The sequence below is a fragment of the Phoenix dactylifera genome, chromosome 6 (assembly GCF_009389715.1).
Source record: "Phoenix dactylifera cultivar Barhee BC4 chromosome 6, palm_55x_up_171113_PBpolish2nd_filt_p, whole genome shotgun sequence".
Lineage (NCBI taxonomy): Eukaryota > Viridiplantae > Streptophyta > Magnoliopsida > Arecales > Arecaceae > Phoenix > Phoenix dactylifera.
In genome coordinates, this window is record NC_052397.1 from 3,534,493 (window position 1) to 3,554,303 (window position 19,811).

Sequence of the window (19,811 nt, forward strand, 5' to 3'; positions counted from 1 at the left end):
TCTTTTTTACCCTTCTTTTGGGGGGCGAAAAAAATCACTGCCTATTCATTGTTTTTCTCTGAGAGAATTCCCTGCCTGTATATTGTTATAGGTACCTTCTTAGGTGTTGATGTGGTAAAGTTTGATTAAAAAGTTGTTTCTAAATTTTAGAAATATTTTTTAATCGCATGCCACCATGCGAGCATGTAAAGAATTCGCAGTCCATTCATCTTATTAGAACTGGCAGCCAATGTAGTGAAGTAGGGAAAGCTTCGCCGGAGATGCAACTGTGACTCGGTAGAAATCAACCCCGTTTGGTCCTACAGTTGAATCAAAATTTGCATCTCGGGTCATGATCTGGTCCTAAACGGTAGATCATATATGATCATAAAAAAATCCAAACAATGATCTTGTCCGAAACAGTGAGCTGGGATCTGGTCCAATGATCGGGACCTTTTTGGTTCAACCGCCAATAAACCAAACAAGGGGAAAAAGAACTAGAACGCCAACCTGTAGTGCAGGCTTTTCTTTACGGCCATAAAAATAATAATTATTTTTTTTTGTATGCATACCCTTCAAAATATGTAAAATTGTATAAATATTTTTATAAAATTACTACTTGCATGTATATCCTAATAAAACATTTATTTTCATATGTACTTTTTTTATTTTTTTAATATATGTATTCATACCATTAAAAATAAACAAATTGAAATTGAAATGATTGAAATATCCTTATGGGCAAATATGCAAAAAAAAAAACTTTATATGAATATACATGTAAATAACAACTTTGTAAGGATATTTATTCAATTACGCATATTTAGAAGGGTATACACTTAAAAAAATAAAAAATAATCAAAATTTAGTAAAAATAATTTATTGATAAAATAAAATTAGATCATGTTAATATCAACGCTTATAGAATAAATCATGTTACTGTTATGAAATTTATTATTTTAAAAAAGAAAATTGACAACGTGACTCGATTTTTTTTGACTTGTCGATCTAACTGCATAAAAGATTTGGCAAATTTCAGCCGAATTTTGATTTCTTTAATAGATTTTTTGAATATATATCCTTCTAAATATGAGAAAATGCATTAATACTTTCGTAAAATTGTCATTTATACGTATACTCTTATAACTTTTTTTATATATCTAACTATAAGGGTATTTCAGTTATTTTAATTTTAAGCCATTTATTTTTTAGCGATGTTAAATGGTATAGGTACATATGCCAAAAAAAATAAAAAATAAAGAGGGTATACATGTAAATAATAATTTTATAAGGGTATTTATATAATTTTTTATATTTCAGAGGGTATATATGCAAAAAAAAATTCTAAAAATAATATTTTATAAGAGCTTTCAAATACTTCTTTAGCTAAACCACTTATTCTTTATGGTAGGAAATGCGTCAATTTGTTTCTACGTTGTAGGCTTGTGTACGTCCCAGAAGACCTAACTCGTCAAGGTATTGATTGTCAGAGGCTTATATCCCTGGCAGTGCAGCTAAATACTTTCTTGGTTAGGAATTGCTCTCCCTTCTTTTTTTTATCATTGCCACAGTTTAAATGAAGGTCATAGGAGAATTTGTAGGTTGCGTACATCTATAAACGAAGAATAAGTTTGGTCGAGGAGGTACTCTCCGAGCCAATTTGGACCAAACAAATATAACGCCTGCTGGAATGAGACGATCTGGATCAATATGCAAATCGCTAGCGTTTTCTGAATGAGTGGTACAACGATGGTCTATCTTGTAATAGCCATTTGGATCTCATAAATCTGGAGTGGGCCAAGTTTTGTTGTCTTTATGTGATCTAAGTCGTTTCTTATTGCATGCATAAGTTATCATCGTGTGTTAAAATCATTTGATCTACATAATAAAGTCATGTCAACTTAAGGTTTAATAATATTGCTCCATTCATAAGTGAGATACATCAGCCAAACAACCTTTTGGCTGCTTATTTATTTATTCGAGCAAACATAAAGATCATGCAATCAGTCTCTCTCCCTCACTCTCACACACTCTCTCTCTCTCTCTCTCTCTCTCTCCATTTATTTTACAATGGTGTTATAGATGTCTCAAGCCTCATCATCTTGATATCCTCTAAAACCAGAAATCTTCTGAATCTAGTAGAGAAGACAAGGATTGGAGATCCAGTGTGACATCAGGCTGATAGCATTCATTTGCCAGCCAAATTTCAGGCATCGTCCCATCGAACGGCACTGAATCATTTAAACACATGCCTAAGCAAGTGCTGCTGTCTTCTTCACTCGTTCCATTGTCCCCAACTTGAATCCCTTCGCCTATATCCTGCAACAAATCCAAATCCAAAGGACGAGCCTTATCAGAATCTATGGAGCCCATCCCAGGATCATCGAGAGACTCGTGTTGGGGTACTACCAAAAGAGTGCTCATCTCTCTCTGCACCAAATCTAGATGCTGGTCGGTGTTTGGGGGTGAGGATGTGAGTTGGTCCGGAGCGCAGAAGGTCCGAGTGCACCTCATAGCCTTGGTTCGGATCACGGGTGGGTCCGTCGGAGGCGGTAGGCGGGCTACCGGCGGCCCAGTCGTCAGATTTTCGCCTTTGGATTTGGCCGTAGATCTTGGCTTCGAATCTAGACTTGGTTGGCCATGCACCCTCTTCCCCAAGGTTGTGTTCCAGTAGTTCTTGATTTCGTTGTCTGTTCGTCCCGGCAGTCTTCCTGCAATCAGAGACCATCTATTGTCTCCAAATAAAAAAAAAAAATCAAGACATGTTCATAAAATTGAAAGTAAAGAATAGTAGATTAATTAAGCAAAAAACCTATTTGAACTTAATTATCCTAACTCCAAATGAAGAGTCCAGTTACATAGATCCAAAGCGCAGACAGTATGAATACTTTGTGCTATTTTGGATTAGATCGTCAGGTTGGATCTATTGAAAATTTTGCTCAATCCAGTGGAAGATATTGTTAGTACCTAGCATCAATTTTGTTAGCTATGGATAAGATAAGGAATCTAATTATGCGGTAATTAACTAAGAATCCTCCCCTATGACTCCCTGCTACAGTTACAACTTGATGGTTGAACAAAAGGAGTCAAAATTGGGGCTTGGTTTCTGGGGGAAGGATGACCTGTTTCCAAGGAGCTTGTGGAGTCTGATGATGAGCTCCTCCTCATCCTCCGATATGTTGCCCCTCTTGATATCAGGACGCAGGTAGTTGAGCCATCGGAGGCGGCAGCTCTTCCCACATCTCTTCAGACCTGCATTCCATTTTGACGCCATGAGACTTGTTTATGGAAAGCTAGCAGAGAAGGAACAGAGAAGAATACTCTGCACTAATCCCAAGAGAAGGTGTCTGTCAAAATTCACCAGCTCTCTTTGGGAGGCTCCTCCATTTGCCTTCCCCATGGGTTTTGATGTAGGACACCAGGATCTTGTCTTCAAGAGCTGTCCATGCTCCTCTGTTGAGCCCCTCCTTTGAACAGCATGGCCTCCTTCCCATATCTCTCTCTCCTTCTGTGATCATGAGTGAACAGGATTGCCAAGTCCTGAGTGGGCATTTATAGTTCGGAGGTGCCACTAGGTTCCTTTGATTTTTTTAACCCTATATTTGTTTTGGTTGGTAGTTCGCTTTGATCTGACGTGGAGCATTGAAAGTTAGATGGCATGCTGTCAAGCAGAGGAAGGCTGCTGAGGGGGAAAAGTCCAAGCTTTTGGAATGGAGGACAAGGATCCTTCATAGTTGGAAATGTACATCGAACTTGCTCTAGATTTAGGTTTGGAACAATAGGTCTGCATTGATATACTTAATTTTGGAGCTTAAATTTCTGATTCTAAAGGCCAAGTGTTCCGCTGTACACATTTAGATTGACATGGTGGAGTCAAGGTCCAACCCATTCATCAAGGGCTCGAGATCATGGATTCGACACATCGAGTGGTCAGGAATGAACAAGCGTCTAAACTGAATCTCACTCACACGTGCCAGTGGTACGTTCTTGATCTAACCGGCCTGTTGCGTGCGAGATGAATGGTATCTTATCATTCTTGAATACTCCTTCTCCTTCCTCGAAAAAGATAAATCTTCTGTATTTAAATAGTCTGGGCATGGCCCATTGAGTGGATACTCCTCTAATTGCAGAAGGTTTTATATTGGAAGTTGAAACTGAAAGTGTTTGGATAGGTTTTTAATGCAAGTAAAACTCTATCGTCCTTTCCTTAGAATGGTTGGTGGTGAAATCACTGTTATACTTAAGGAATGCTTTATATTCATATAGAATTAGCGCTTAGACCTAGAAAAGCAGAAACGTGGGTGTTGTGTTAAAGAGAGATCTTAAGAAGTCCTCTTAGTGTAACTCTACCTTTTCCCAAGTCTCTTTCCTTTGTACCCTTTGATGTAGGAGGAGCGAGAGCTCAAAGCCATGCCCACTCGAAGTGGTGGTCCTTAGAATGGTAATCTTAGTTCGTTGGAACAGCACGGTCCAACTTGTGACCAAAGGGAACAAAGGAAGAAAAGCATGTTATTAAGTTCAAACTAAAACCAAGACATGCTTAAGATACAAAGAAGATAATAGTTGCAGCGAGGATAGAGCTTATAGAGAAAGCAACTAAAGGTTGACAATCCTTACATACAGAGGCACTATAGAAGAGGAGTAGGAGACCTCGAACTAGATGATGAAGGAGCTGGAGACAGCAAATAAAACCGGAGATGAAGAGAAAGAAGCTGCGCGATGGTGAGGAGAGTCAACTGAAGATTTGAAGCTAAGAAAAAAGTGGCAAAGAGGAGTAGAAAATAAAGAATCTTTGAGTGTTGATTCACTCGATAATAGAGATTGATAGATTGGCAATAGGTGCCTTCAAAACTTCTAGACATGACAACGATGGCCACAATAATGACAGAAAAGATGGTGGTGGCAGATTAGGTGATCGGTGGCTCTGATACCATGTTGAAACATTTGTAGAAGAAGAAAACAAGCTCTATTGCATCCTCTTTCTGCTAGTAGCAGTACTATACTGTTGTTGTTGTTGTTGTTGTTGTGGCGCATCATCTTGTATAGAATCCTACATCTGTCTTATCAGGCCGACTCAGAAGATTTTGTGACACTCTTCTTAAAGCTTCAACATCAAGCTCTACTTGTTTATTGGCTTGCGGTCTATACTTACATTGTCTACAGATTTCTTCTTCTAATTTAACATAGCAGACTCATCAAAAGTAACATCTTCTCTAATAACAATTTTGGATGATGTAGAATCATCGATACACCATATTCTATATCTCTTTACCCTATCTGCATAACCTAGGAGTGTACATCTTCTTGCCCTCAGTTCGAGTTTACCATCATTCACATAAATATATGCAGGGCAACCAAATATTCTCAAGCTAAAATAATTAACAGAGTAATCGGACCATGCCTCATGTGGAATCTTGCACTCAATTGCCGTTGGAAACTGATTTATCATATATGATGCTGTAATAACTGCTTCAACCTAGAAAGTTTTGTCGAGTCTAGTATTTGAGAGAATAAAACGAGCTCTTTCCATGAGTGTCTTATTCGTCCATTCTGGAACTCCATTCTGCTGTAGTATTACTCGTACAATGCAGTGGCTCACTATGCTTTAATTCTTGGAAAACTTGTCAAATTCACCTGAACAATACTCCAAGCCAGTATCAGTTCTCAACATCTTAATCTTCTTTCCCGTCTACTTTTCAACCAAGGCTTTCCACTGTTTGAATTTGACGAACACTTTATCTTTGTATTTCAGAAAATACATCCAGATCTTTCTAGAATAAACATCAATGAACATAAGAAAATAACAATGTCCACTCATGGATATGACTGGAGAGGAACTTTGGAAGTCTAAATGGACATAATCAAATGGACTTTTGCATCACTAACTGAAAGAGACTCTCTACTATACAACATGATATCAACGAAGTTCTTATAAGAAGGTGACAGTGAGCACAATAGAATAAGGGTCCGATATTTATCATCAATTGAAACACTGATATTTCTTAAAGCCAAAATAGCTTTATTGAATTCATCTATGTGATCTTTCATGGACGTACCTTTTTTTTATGCACAAATGCTGGAGTTGACGCTTCAAGTATAATCTATTTGTGAGTGCCTTGGTCATGCATTTACTCCTAAATTTTAACCATTGTCTAGCCACTCTTTTCTTTTTAAGGATTTCTCTGGGCACCTCGTTTGTCGAACATAATTGAATTATATTGTGTGCCTTCTCTAATAGCTTCTCCTTGTCTCCATCAAATACACTATCCGTTAACTTCGTACCTTCGATATCTTTCACAGCCCTTGTTGCGCCAAAAGAGTTCGTATCTTAATATGCTAGATACTGAAATCATTTGCGCTATTGAACTTTCCAATTTCAAATTTTGCACTTATCATCACGAAACTCCAATCGAAAGGGCCAAGGCACTGATACCGCTTGTTGCAACAAACAAGAAGAAGAACAAAACAAGAAGGTAAAACAGAAGAAGGGGAAAAAACAAAAGAATGACAAGAGGACATTATATTTATATGGTTCGGATTTATTAACCTACTTCCATAGGCAGAGACGATGCAAAAGCTTCACTATAAAAACAATTGAAGATTATAGAGTACAAGATTTCTTCACAAATCGTGGCCTCCAATATACTCGATCCGTAGGATACTCAATTGCTCAATTCTCTTGGGGTTAAAAGAAATATATATAATAGAGTAAGTCGATTTCGACTCGGACTAGTATCCTAAGTTGGTCTGGACTTAAATTGGTATCTTAAGTCGATTTGGACTCAATCTATAGAACTTGTAAACTCAAGACATACTCAACAGAACTTTTAATTAGAAGTTTCTTCTTGGAAGAATTGAATTTTGGAAGAACTATTTGTAAATGTGAGTTGAAAAAAAAAAGGTTTTCTTTGTATTTTACATCGAATTTGCTTAAAATATGTTTTTCGATGAATCAATTCATAGAGTTTCAGCTATTATTTTTTTTATGCAAGAATTTACTTCATCATTTCTTGATATCTCATCATTGGGTAATTGTATTTAGATTCTCTTGAGGTTCAAACGAAGTTGCAGGAAAGCGAATCACATTGATGATCATAGTGGGAGTGGCTTGGAAGGTGATAATGATCTACAAAGCAACAGGGAATTGGACCAGAAATAATTAGAACGGGATGACGACGACGACGACGATCAATGATGCAAGCAAGATATAAATTTAAAGGAGAGAGCGATTAAGAAAGTGAAATGGCCAGGCAGTAAGAAGTGTGAAAAGGCGCTGGCTCTATTGCGGGCAGTATTGTTAGTGGTGATGAGGATGAGAAGGACATGGGTAGGCCGCATTATCGCCGGTGACCACAGTAGGGTCCATGCGTGGAGAACAGAGTAGGCGAGGCGCGGGTGAAGCTATGCACGTGAAAGGAAACAGGATATTTCTATTAAGAACTGAATGGGGTCGTCAACCAAACGATTGAGACTTGAGAGGGATCTTAAGAAGTCCGATTAGTACAACTCGACCTTTCCCCGGTGCCTTTCCTTAACCCCGATCCGATGATCTAGGTGGAGCCATGCATATTGTGGTAATAATATATATATATCTTGAAGGCTCGTACGGAAGAGATAAACGAAGTGCAGGGCACGCCGGCACTGCAGGCAGTACGATATTTGGGGCCCGTAGAATTGATTAGTCGTCTCGTTTCACTTTCCCTTGCACGTCACGCAGGCGGCCTGGCAAGTACCCAAATGGATCAATAATTATGAAGCAAAGAAACAAATGATGCCAACTGCCCAAGTGGAGAACTGGCTAATCCGTGGCGGCCAAATAGCTTTTTTTGGATATTATGAAATTTCTCGGGGCTCCGACGCTAGGTTTTCTGGTGTAATTGAGTCACCAAATCGAAACAAGAACCTCTAGAGGTCAGCACGCAACGAAGGACATTGCCATGTAGAGATGATGTGAAATAATGGATTTTATCCAATTCATTTAAACTCAGAACTATATGCACAAGGACCCCCGACGGGACCGATTTCTTTCCCGCATCAATCTTAAAGCAAAGAAAAAAAAATAAAAAAAAATTGACCTTACGTGCCTTGCATGTTTGACAAAAGAAGTAGAATCCTTTGAGAAGTCTGGCTTTTTTTTGGAACTCCAACGACCACAAAGAATCTAGGGCTCGCCGGAGCCCTAGACTCATTCTACAAATAACCCCTCCCCTGTTCACTCGAGGCATCTCGCTCTTAATCGTTGACAAGATCCATCCAAGTCTTCTTGATTTACTGTAGGGCATTCTCGATAAGACACCATCGATCCGACGTCGGAACAAGATAATCCACCTTAACCTTTCATCCATGCCTATCTCTGGGTTCCTAAGGCCGTCGTTGATGGCCTGAATTTGAGCTGCCCCTCTTTCGTGTTTTCCTCTCCTGTTCTTCTAGTTCTTCCGTTTTCTGGCTATGTTCGTTGTCGGCATTCATTTCCCAGGCCTTTGGCCCTCCCCTATGTCAATTTCTAGCCTACGCCGAAGCCCCAACTGCAGGCAAGCGAGTTGGAATCTGAAAATAAAAAAAGCTAAGAAAGCTCTACACGGTTTGTTTTCTTTCTCTTTTCTGTCGGTCACAACCGCTAGCCATAATTTGTCAACTGGCTAGCCATGGGACATCGCCATCGCTGCTGCTGTTTTGGGGGGGCGGGGAGACATAACCATGTCTCCTCTCTTTTGAGAAGAAAACCATGGGTTCTCTCTTGCTTCATCCCTCTCTCTCTCTTTTGCTCTCTTCTTCACTCTTCTCTCTCTCTCCTTTATCTCTTTCTCTCTCTAGATACCTTACGAACCAATGAAGGTTCTAGGTAATTATGTGGGTTTTGGTCGACCGTGGGAGGGGTCCTAAACTAGCATTATGCAGCCCTAGAAGGGTTCTCGAATCAGTGTTATGAGGCCTTTGGTGGGAGGTTTGGTGTGACCTTGTTATGACCATCTACTATAAACCATGGACAATTATGATTATTTTGATGTTGAGATCTGGCTATGTAGATGGGCAATTGTTTGAAAAAAGAAGTGTTGAGCAGAATGCTTTGCCGTTGAATTTATAGATCGAGGAGTAAATCAGTATTCATTGTACTCGAGTCTGAAACTGGTAGAGGTAAGAATTCCCAGATATGAATCACCCATATATAAGCTATTTTGTGTATCAGTGATTTTGCATTGTGTGGTATGTGATAATTGTTTATTATATATCTATTTGTTAAATATATATGAATCTTTGTGAAAGAATGTATCATGTATTACTGATTCTAATTTGTATGGATTTTGATACTTGGTGTATCGAATTTTGTAAAAGAGTACGATGTTGAATTATATTCACATAACAAGCATATAATTGAATTGTAGGTTGTGTGCTCTGGACAAGCTACGTTGCTGATGCCTCTTCACAGGCCGAAAATATGGTATTGTTGATATCTCGCCACAGGTTGGAAATATAGTACTATGATGCTCCCCCATGGGCCAAAAATATAGTTGTGGTAGTCTAAAGCTGAGAACCTAAATCTTATCGGATTCGACATATGCTAATTTGAGATAATTATTTGATGTAATTTATTGCATTAAAAAATATCTGTTTGCTATAGATGTTTTATAATTATAGTATTTTGTGGCATTGAATTTATATAAGTAATAATTATTTGATAATCTCTTATTTATTATTTTTATAAAGGTGTGGGTGTGTATGATTTTTTACTCGACTGTAAAGCTGATCACACTATCTTTTCTTTTTTCTTTCTAGAGTTGTAGGATGCTTAGTATTTAGCTATGGTTGGGATCACAGAGGAACGATTGAATTGATATACTATTACTGATACCGGTCGGATGATTAAATTTTGTAATTGTACAAATTTTGTTATTTATTATAAATTGAGATCATTAATGTTCAGTTAATAAATTTTCCGGCCTTGCATATTCTCTGGGCCTTGTGGCCGCTCCGCTCGGACTCGTGCCCCGGGTTTTGCGGTGGCCGCCGCGCCCTTCTACTTATCAGGGCTAGCGCTCGCCTCGATGGTCGGATGTGGGTCACGCGCTTAAGCGCCATCCATTTTCAGGGCTAGTTGATTCACCGGTGATGCACTCATGTTCTTAACTGGATGGGTCATGCCTCCGGTACCGTCACTTTGAAGAAATTAAAGTGTTCAAAGCAAGCCTACGCTCTGGATACATTAGCATGGGATAACATCACAGAATTTTGGTGGTGGCCTAAGCGGCCATAGTCCCTCTAAGAAGTTGGCTGTGGAGGGATGCATCAGCATAGCTAGTTAGCAAGCTAAGGTCTAATTTGTTAACGGAATTAACCAAACAAATCGCTCCACCAACTAAGAACAGAGAGAGCATGCGGCCATATCACGCAGTCGATTCGGATGTTGGATTCAGAGCGTGATAATATACCTATGTAACATAATTTGGAGTAAAATAATTGACATGGATCATTTCCCAAAAGATACAAATATAATTTTTTTTACAAAATTAATAAGTAAATAAATTTGACATAAATTATGATTTTCATAGAAAATAATTTTTTTTTTCATTCCATATATTCGCTCATGGTCCCCATGCAATCAAGAAATACAAAATATTTTCGGACCCCATGATCGCTAAGTTTCGTATATAATTGAAGTTGGCATCTTCTGTCTTATAATTTAGTACGGATGACAGAAAAGATGGAAAATGAGGCTCGCGTTTTCTACCATTGTTGTTTCCATCTTCGTCGAAACCATTCCCAATTCCATCATGTTCACATACGTCAAACCCGTCTATTCATCTTTTGCTATCTATATACATATATTCGCACTGTTCCGTTGATCAGTCTCTGCCATCATCATTTTTACTGGCTTAGTCTCCATGATCACGTTTCTTAGCTACCAATCTCCCATGCCCCCCTGCCCACTTTTCTCGTGCCGTCGCCTTTAACATCTCTGTAGCTTGCTGCATCAGAAAGAAAAAAAACATCTCTCTACGTGTCACTCTCGACGTATGGATGGAATCTGCCCTAAAATCGAGCACTCCTTTTCAGCCGTCTCTTTCCTGTCCGCATTGTAGAAGAAAGTATATCTTGTCTGATCTCATCATGCTGCTCGCACGCTAATACGAACGTAAGAATCTTGGGAGACCACGCAGTCCCCCCACCCCCCTCTATTTTAACGCGAAGGAAGGGAGACAATGCCTGCCATTATTTGATGTCCTCTCCTCGAGTCCAAAAACACCCGGCACTTGGAAGATGAATGATAAAACTTCAGCCTAGCTTCATTGAGTCTGGATTGCACTCTCCGCTTGACAATTCTTTTGAGCTTCATACGTGGAATCAAACTTGGCCTTTTTCTTAGTTTTTGCTTTTACATGTAACCGCAATATGAGCCAATTTTAGTGCACTTTAGGTATGTTCCGAGGTGCAAAGTAGAAATCAAGTTACCAATTTAGGCCCACTTGCCAGATAGGGCACTTCAAAATGTCCCCATCCCATGCTTTGCGTACACTGATTAACAAAGTCCATCATGGATAGTGTGGATGGGGTCAAGTGTGAAATATGTAAATGGACTTAGCTTCTTTTTTTTTTGGAACAAATAAGAACTTGTTTAAACTTGGTCGTTAAGCAATAGAACCAAGATTCGCAGTCCACTTTTAAGCTCAGCTTATATACGTATGAGCGCAATTCATAATTTTAGCTAAGCTCATTTATTGGTGTGTGTGTATGTGAGAGAGAGAGAGAGAGAGAGAGAGATCCTTGTATTAGGAGAATTTGATATGCATATCAAAACCCAAATTCAACATAAAAATTCAGATGGTTAAGTCTCGGATCTAACTATGCATAACATTTTTTTGTTTCCATAATTTGACGCTTGCAGGTCACGTCTTTTCCACCTGGTCGAGAGCCAAGGGCGAGTTATTAGCACGAGTTTCTTCCACATAAACGACACGTGTCATTCTCTGGCTGATGGGGTGGCCGTGCACATGGGCAATAATTTGTGGGCAAAACGACGGGCAGAATCTCTTCTTTTTGAAAGCACGAGAAAAAAAAGTGCGGGTCTTTTGCCACGCAAACCCGATCTCGATCATAGCCGTCGTTCCCACCTAACCGAGAACCGTTGTTTACACTGACGGATCGGATTGAACTAGCAAGTTGACGTGGCGGCGATCTGAGCAACGTTCCTTTTGCCATTGCAGCATAAAAGACGGAGAGGAAAAATAAATGGATCACATGGTTTTATCTAACGGCTGTGATTCGCCCACGAATTTGTGGTCCAAGATAAGAACGGAAACAGCCAAGATACTGTCACGTTGTAGCCGTTAGAGACAATATATCCTAGCATCATGTCAGGATAGCAAATTAGATACTCATAGCATCTAAAATTATGTCAAAATTAGTACAAATATAATTCATTCTATAAATATAAAACAAATTAGACCAAAAAAATTCAAGCAAGATGTTTCATCCCGAACATTTTCTTAAATCAGCACGTCCCTTCCCTCATGGCTCTTTTTTATTAATTTTTGGTATAATTTCCAGCAACAAAGGTCACACGTTCTGATAAAATCTATGAGTTGGAAATGGAAAGAATCCAAAGATTTTTGTCCCTTCCCAAAAAATTGGAGGACTGTGATATTTGACCGGCAATGGATTTTTGTCCCGTCTTTCAGAGCCAGATCATCATTGTCCTTTTTTTGTTCAATTCGCAATCTAGAAGCATTGTGCACCTCAAGTGTCAAGAACCATTAATTAATTTTGATTTGAGGTTTATTTTCACAAAGATGAATACACAAGGCACAGATTATTCACAACAAAGTGAAGTCAAAAAATGAGGCAAAGAAAAATTAAAAATATATAATTATCACTAATCGAGCAGATGGAAAAGCATGTAAAGTTACCAAAGCACAGGTACCTGATGCACTTGATTAAGCTCAAAAAAAAAAAAAAATAGTGGAACAAAATAAAAATTAAGCATAATTTTAAATCTCTACCAAGCATAGGTTGAGAGGTTGCCTTCTTCCTATATTCATCTCTTTAAGGGTTGATGCTAACCAAATTTCAAACCCCAACACCCTTGCCATCTGCTTAAGGGGAAATATCATCCTCCATGCCCGGAAAAGGTTGGAAGTTTAACCCTTAGCTGACAACGTGACTTGCTTTTTTTTTTTTTAAAGAAATCTAGTGATGTTAATTTAACCAATTAGTATAAACGACAAATCATCTTAATTTCTTGAATAAAATTATTTTAATAAAATCTAAAACCATGAAATAAAGTATAAAGCTTTGATCTTTTAATATCCAAGAGTACATCAAGTAACATTAGCATGTATGGTCATAATGATATTCTTCAATTTTTCTTCTACAAAGAAAATAATAAAAAAAAAGTTTGGTACAACGATTGCTCACATCAGTCTAGCGTGAGTACAACTAGTAAAGCCAAAAAAAATGAAATAGCATAAGGATGGGAGGGCGGTATCTGACCATATCTACATGACCTCTACAGAATGGTAAGTAGCATAGGAGGAGACTCAATCTGTCATTCTGTTTGTCTCTCGATACGCATAAGCAAAATCTTTCACCAACCTCTGGATATTTCTAAGCAGTGGGTAACCGTCGCCTTATCGCTCAACATCCCGAATCTTTGTTGGCTTAGCATTGTTCTCAAGGTCTTATATAATATTAATCTTCTAAACATCACATTATCTAAACACGATCAATCAGACATCACTTCATTAGTAATCTTTTTCTCTTTTTTTTGCCTTGGGAAAATGTCAGTACTCTTTCTCGGCCCAAATCCTTCACCAAAGTGCAGCATTGAATCAAGCGCTAAAATAACAGCCTTTACGATATTGCAACTGATGTTACAACGGTTTTGGACCTTCTCTGTGGTGCTATGTATATTTAGCATCATGAATGCTTTATCATTGTAACGCATTGTGACATATTATTTAGCATCATGAATGGTATGCTACCTGCCCCGGACTCTAAGTCACTAGAAGGGCACAGGAAGCATACTCCAATTTGACAACCACTATATTAATCTGTGAATCTCTCTTTTTTGAGAAATCAGTCAGTGTGACTCATTTGGGTCCATACCTACCCCTCATATCTTGTCAATGAATTTCTTTCTCTATGTATTCAGCTTATAACACTCAACCATTGGATCCCCTTCCAAAGCTACGAGCTCCAATTACGTTTTCAAGTTCGCCATATCCTACAACAGACGGTCAAAGTCACATGCGACATGCACTGTTTCTTCCAACGTTCAACCATCCGTAACATATTGTGTTAGTTAAACGTTAAATAAGTCAATGCAATCTTACACCATGTTTACTAGTGCAAAAAAATTGTAACCATAAGTTTGTCTAGTATTTCATACACTATATCTTAATGTAGTTTAGCTTTTCTTATTTTATTTTATTTTTTGGTGTGCACATGCTTGTGTGCTTGCATGCATGCGTGTGTGTGTGTGAGTGCAGATTGCTTATTTTGAAGTTTAGAATGTCAAGTCGCAGTGATATTAGCATTGGCCAAATATTTTATGTAGCATGAGTTGCTATTAGCAGTCTATCTTAATCTATATTTGTAGCCATTTAGATTCTTTGTCTCGCATCTGGTCCTCTTAATCTTCAATAAAATCCAAGTGGCTCCTTTCTGCCTCCTCTTTACATCAAAAAAAATATTTGTATGACAGCAACTACGGTTCACCATAGCAAGTCTGGCAGCCCGACGAGTCAGGACCATTTTTATTGTCTAAAAAGGCTAATCATCTTGTTAGTTTGACGAGTAGATAATTAGTTAATTAGTTTTCAATAACCCTTAAATTTCTTTTTCTTTTTCATTTTGTTTTTAAGAAAAGCAATCGACTATAATAATGAAAATGCTTTTTCATGAAGCATTCAGGTGCATTTTCTTTTCTTTTTTACGAAAACAGAAAAAATTGTAGTTGAAATCAGAGCGGGCAGGATTTGAATCCTTGAGGTTGGGCGATCCTCTTTCTTTGGCACTTTTTATCATTGCTGTTGATGTGCTCTCTAGACTCCTGAAGCAGGCGGGAACTTTGGGTTTGATTGAAGGCATTGGCAACAAGGAGGAATTTAGAGGTATCAAATGTTTGCCGTTTGCAAAATAAAATCTTTCTTTTGGTGCAGGAAAGAAAGAGAGCATTGTGGCATCTAAAGTTGTTCTGTTAGCTTTCGAGGAGGCTTCAAGCCTGCGAATCAACTTTCATAAAAGCTCCATTTTATGCGTAAATATAGATGATTATGATGCTTCTAGGTTTGTAGTTTGGATGAACTGCAAGAAAAGTGCCCTTCCATTTCTCTATCTTGGCCTATCCCTTTGTGACAGAAGGTTGCCCAAATATTGTTGAATGCCACTTATTGAGAAAATCAGTGCAAGATTATCCTCTTGGAAGGGTCGTCGGCATTTACCTTCTTACTTCATATCCATTTTTAAACTCTCTCATTGGGTCATTAAGAAAATTGAGAGCTTGAGAAGACCTTTGTTTGAAAAGGGGAGGAAAGCATGAGTGGGTTTCATTGCCTCGAGAGATGTGCAGAAGTAGTTAATCGGAATATTCCTCTCCACCCAGCACATGCAGGGCACGTGTGAACCAATGGGCCCGGTTTTCTTTAAGCTGGCCATTGGCTCAAAGAAAACGTAGCTATCACATAAAATCCACACATGCGAAATCTTGGCAAAGATGGGCTGGAATACAAACGCCCGCTGCTCCCTCTGCGGTAACAGTACAGAACCTGTGAATCATCAGTTTACAAGATGCCCGTTTGCCAAAAGTTTATGGAACACTATCAAAATCCAGCCGAGAATGAGAGATTGGCCTTGAATTTCTTCATGAACTTTGGACAGAACGGAGAGCACAGAACCATTTTGCAGCTGTGCAGGCGTGCCGGAGATCAACTTCCTGCTTCCATCTGCTCTGAAATTTGGCGTGCAAAGAACCACCAGAGAGTGTTCCTTCGTAACAAGCATACAGTTCATTATCCACTCCTCCGAGCTACCTAAACATTCCGGTCCTGGGGTTGCCTGTGTAAGCGGAAAACAGAGAAAGATCACCAGGAGCTGAGTAGAAGACTTGTAACTTCCCCGCTTCTTATGCAATGACACTGTTTCACTTAATAAAAAAATTGGTGGAAGCCTGAGGCTTCTTTCATGTCCATCAAACAAAAAAAAAAGAAAAAAATTTCTTGATACCAACATCCAAAGATTTCATTGACCGTACTAGTCCGCACCCTCAACGTTAAACTGTATTGACATGAAAATATTTACTCCTATATTAAAATAGACATCCTTCTTTGCTTCTCTAGTAAGATAGACGGGAACGCCTCTTTATTTATTTATGCATTTTGTCTCAAGGAAAACGGTGTCAGGTGACCTCCATTTCATCGGACAAAATGGAAAGATACAAGCTAGGGGGTCATGGAAGGGACATGGAAGACGGCCTCAAGGGAAAATAAGAAAAGAAGGCTATATGTTTCAGTGCTTTTATTGCCATTAATTACTCTTCAAGGTCTAATAAAGAAGCCAAGGCATTAAGCTCCGAGGCTAGATTGGGCTGAAGAGCATCACCACCCCTCCATTCCTCCAGCATGGCTCCACGAAAATGACGTGGATGGTCGTAGCAGGGTGACAGCATCTTGTCGCTTCCTTCTAGGCCATGAACTCCCTCGCCATCGTCTCGGGGTTCGTTGATGCAAACTTGCGAGAGATCGTCACCTTGAACTTCCAACCAGAGCTCTTGCATGTCAAAGTCCGCAAAAAAGTTCGAGGGGTCAACGTCTTCAAGAATTGGTGCCGGCGCTTGCTCATTGGTACGAGGCTCCGGGTTTCGGCCGGCCATCCTATCATCTTGATCTTGTGGAATGTATACCTTGGTGCACCTCACGGCCTTGGTTCGAATAACAGGATGAGATTGCTCCTCTGCTTCTTTAGGTGCCTCTGTCTCTAGAATCGCCATTGCCTTCCTCTGTTTTAATTTACTAGGAGCTTTCTCCGCATCTAATTGTTTGGGGATCGCCTCCACCTCCTTGCAGAGCTTAGTGTTCCAATAATTCTTTATCTCATTGTCTGTTCGGCCGGGCAATCTTCCTGCTATGAGCGACCATCTGCAAAGATTAAAATAATTATATTGGGAAAGAAGAATATGAATCGATCACAAATCGAACCAATGCAGGCATTCTATTTTTCGATCTCTACCGGTTGCCAAGGAGTTTATGAAGTCTGATGATGAGATCCTCCTCCTCATGGGAAATATTGCCTCTCTTGATGTCAGGCCTCAAGTAGTTCAACCATCGGAGCCGGCAACTCTTACCGCAACGTTTCAACCCTGCGAATCCATTAGTTTAAAGACAGAAAAGCGTCATCACGATAAACAAATCGAACAATGTCGAAGTGATGCGGGACACGTTCATCGAAAGCAAATCATCGTAAGCGAAAACACCAAGGTAACAAAATGTTAAGGGAAATTCTGCTGAACGAATCAATGTTCCTTCAGAGTGCTGCGGAAGAGCCATATGGTTTAGTCTCCTCACCTGCTCTCTTTGGGAGGTCTCTCCATTTGCCTTCGCCATGGGCTTTAATGTAATCGACGAGGATCCTATCCTCGCAAGCAGACCATGCTCCTCGATTGAGTCCTACCTTGGAGCAACAAGGTCTTCTACCCATTTCTCTTCCAATCTCACATCCTACATCTTATTTCTGCAAACAGTAGCCATCTCTAGAATGAAGTTCTTGCGAAGAAGACCTCCTTGAGGGAAGCGGGTCTCGCTTGGTGAGATTTCATAGAACGTGGTGGCACCTTTATATAAGTCTCCGTAAGTGAGGTCGTTGCAGAGAATGCATGGAAAGCAGCAAGCCCAATAATTGCACACTCATTCAAAGTCACAGTAAAAATAAAAAGAAGTAATGGAAATTGGCTTGATGCAAAATAATTGAGATTTTTTTTATTACTCTTCGAGCGTTTTTCTCTTTTTGAGAAATGTGGCAGGTGGGTCATCAATAGGATGGAATCCTTAGGACTTCTGCTTAATAAGAGATGGGTGGCACTGCCAACCGAATGGTGTAAGTTTAGTTGGCAACATTAACATCTTCGCATCTTATGTGCAGTGACTAAATCTTGCATTGGCCATTTCCTTAAAATGAGTAAATTTCTTATTAGAGTGAATGAGACATTACTTCAATGCTCATACATTTTAGTGTAATAAATAGAGGTTTAGGTTTTGAGTTTATATAATTCATCCTCAAGTCCTTGGAACTGGGATGGTCTCCTTTGCTTTCTATTCAAAAAAATATCTGAAAAAAAGGAAGGAAAAAAAAAAAACTCTGATCCATAGGCTTCTGACTCGAAGCGATTAGAAATTAAATACTATTTTAACGTTTAATTTAATAACTAGCTCCTCTATTGGCTTCTTTGATGATTACATAATATTTGGTTGAGCAAACATATGATTGGGCCCAAAGGTGTCATCCTTACCTTGTCAAACTATGAAATGATTGTTTAAAATGGTTGTCATGCATATGCTCCGAATTGATTATTTCATTTATAAACGTGCAATACTCCATGCACCCATCGGTCAAAATTTAGGTTCATCTCCTGCACCCATAGCACAAAGGACTCGCTTTATCACACCTTAGAAGGTCTATTGCTGGTGATAGAGCAAGTCTAACATCACTTGATAACCAGCTAAAATTTTTTCACTGAAAGCTGCAATCGTAGCCAGACTTGTATCCCCAAAAGAAACAACTAAACCACACAACCGATCCCACTGCGAACCTTCTTCACTAAACCACAAATTCCAGTCCAAATTCATGGGTGATAATTAAAAGACACAGAACGGAGGTTAAGCATACGCAAGTCACTAATGAGTAACTTCTCATCAGCCTTTCAAAGCCCGTGCTCAGCTAACCCTCCACTCCTCTCATGCGGTCCGAGTGCAACAAATAACTGAGACCATCGTGTGGTCTGAATATGTCATCGTTTTGTTCATAAAAAAACTGATGCCAGATAACAAAAATAAGAACGGTACCATCAATACTAGGGACATGAAAAATCTCTCACGAGATACGAAGAGCTAATAGCCTCAGCAAAAAAAAGCACAAGGGGAATTTTTTAGTGGAAACCAATGGCTATTGTTGCTTTTGGCTTGATGGAAGACTTGCTCGTGCCCTAGAAGGGGCCAATTTGGAGCTTAGCGTGCCGGGCCCCGGTGAGCTCGCCGGCACCACCCAGCCTGGCCGATCAATAGAGACAGGTACATCGCGGTCACGACTCACCCTATCAAAACGTTATCACCAAAGACTGGACCACCTTTTTAACACACAAAAAAAAAAAAGGAAAAAAGTGGACCCCGTATTTCTCCGATTTCATTTGATGTCAAATCATTATTAAAAATATCAGCTATCCCATTATTGATGGTGGGGTGCTTTTGATGTATAAATCCAACTAAGATTCTTGTCGTTAGTGGATCCAAGACGGTGATTGATTGTATTAATGGTCGCAAGCCGAGGATATTTACTGCAGCGGAGGACACAGAGTACTAATAGTGATTGCCATGTGGATCATTATTTTGCCACTAGAGTGGAAATAATAGTTAGTAAAAAGAAATGGTGGTATCGTTTTACAAATAACTTTGCTTGGACGAACAAAGCAACGAAGCGTTGAATGATGCAAATTGCAGTAGCTGTTGAGACGTGGCCTTCTTTTAAACCAGATAAAAAAACTAACGATGGTTGGAGAGGGAGGGGTCAGCAACAGGCTGGTTGGGTGGACATCTGTTGATGCTTTTTATTCTTTTTATGAAATTAAGTGG

The 19,811-nt window shown here is 39.3% G+C and overlaps 2 protein-coding genes across 4 annotated transcripts; both read right to left on the reverse strand.

The window, feature by feature from the left end:
- Window positions 1–1,872: 1,872 nt before the first annotated feature.
- On the reverse strand, window positions 1,873–3,538 carry LOC103712648 (transcription factor MYB1-like). Of its 3 annotated transcripts, XM_008799238.4 has the most exons (4): window positions 3,341–3,534; window positions 3,102–3,231; window positions 2,389–2,707; window positions 1,881–2,298 (listed from the first exon to the last, which is right to left on the reverse strand). In XM_008799238.4, exons 1-4 carry the CDS (start codon window positions 3,495–3,497, stop codon window positions 2,092–2,094), a joined length of 813 nt encoding a protein of 270 aa, XP_008797460.2. In that variant the 5' UTR covers window positions 3,498–3,534; the 3' UTR covers window positions 1,881–2,091. The 3 variants fall into 3 exon arrangements, with proteins under 3 accessions (XP_026662797.1, XP_008797460.2, XP_008797452.2); XM_026806996.2 differs by having other exon boundaries at window positions 1,873–2,707; window positions 3,301–3,538; XM_008799230.4 differs by having other exon boundaries at window positions 1,881–2,707; window positions 3,341–3,536.
- Window positions 3,539–16,237: 12,699 nt separating this feature from the next.
- LOC103712638 (transcription factor MYB1-like) lies at window positions 16,238–17,783 on the reverse strand. The gene is made up of 3 exons (XM_008799216.4): window positions 17,535–17,783; window positions 17,200–17,329; window positions 16,238–17,108 (listed from the first exon to the last, which is right to left on the reverse strand). The coding sequence occupies exons 1-3, from the start codon at window positions 17,665–17,667 to the stop codon at window positions 16,502–16,504; spliced, it is 870 nt and encodes a 289-aa protein (XP_008797438.2). The 5' UTR covers window positions 17,668–17,783; the 3' UTR covers window positions 16,238–16,501.
- Between the last annotated feature and the right edge of the window lie 2,028 nt (window positions 17,784–19,811).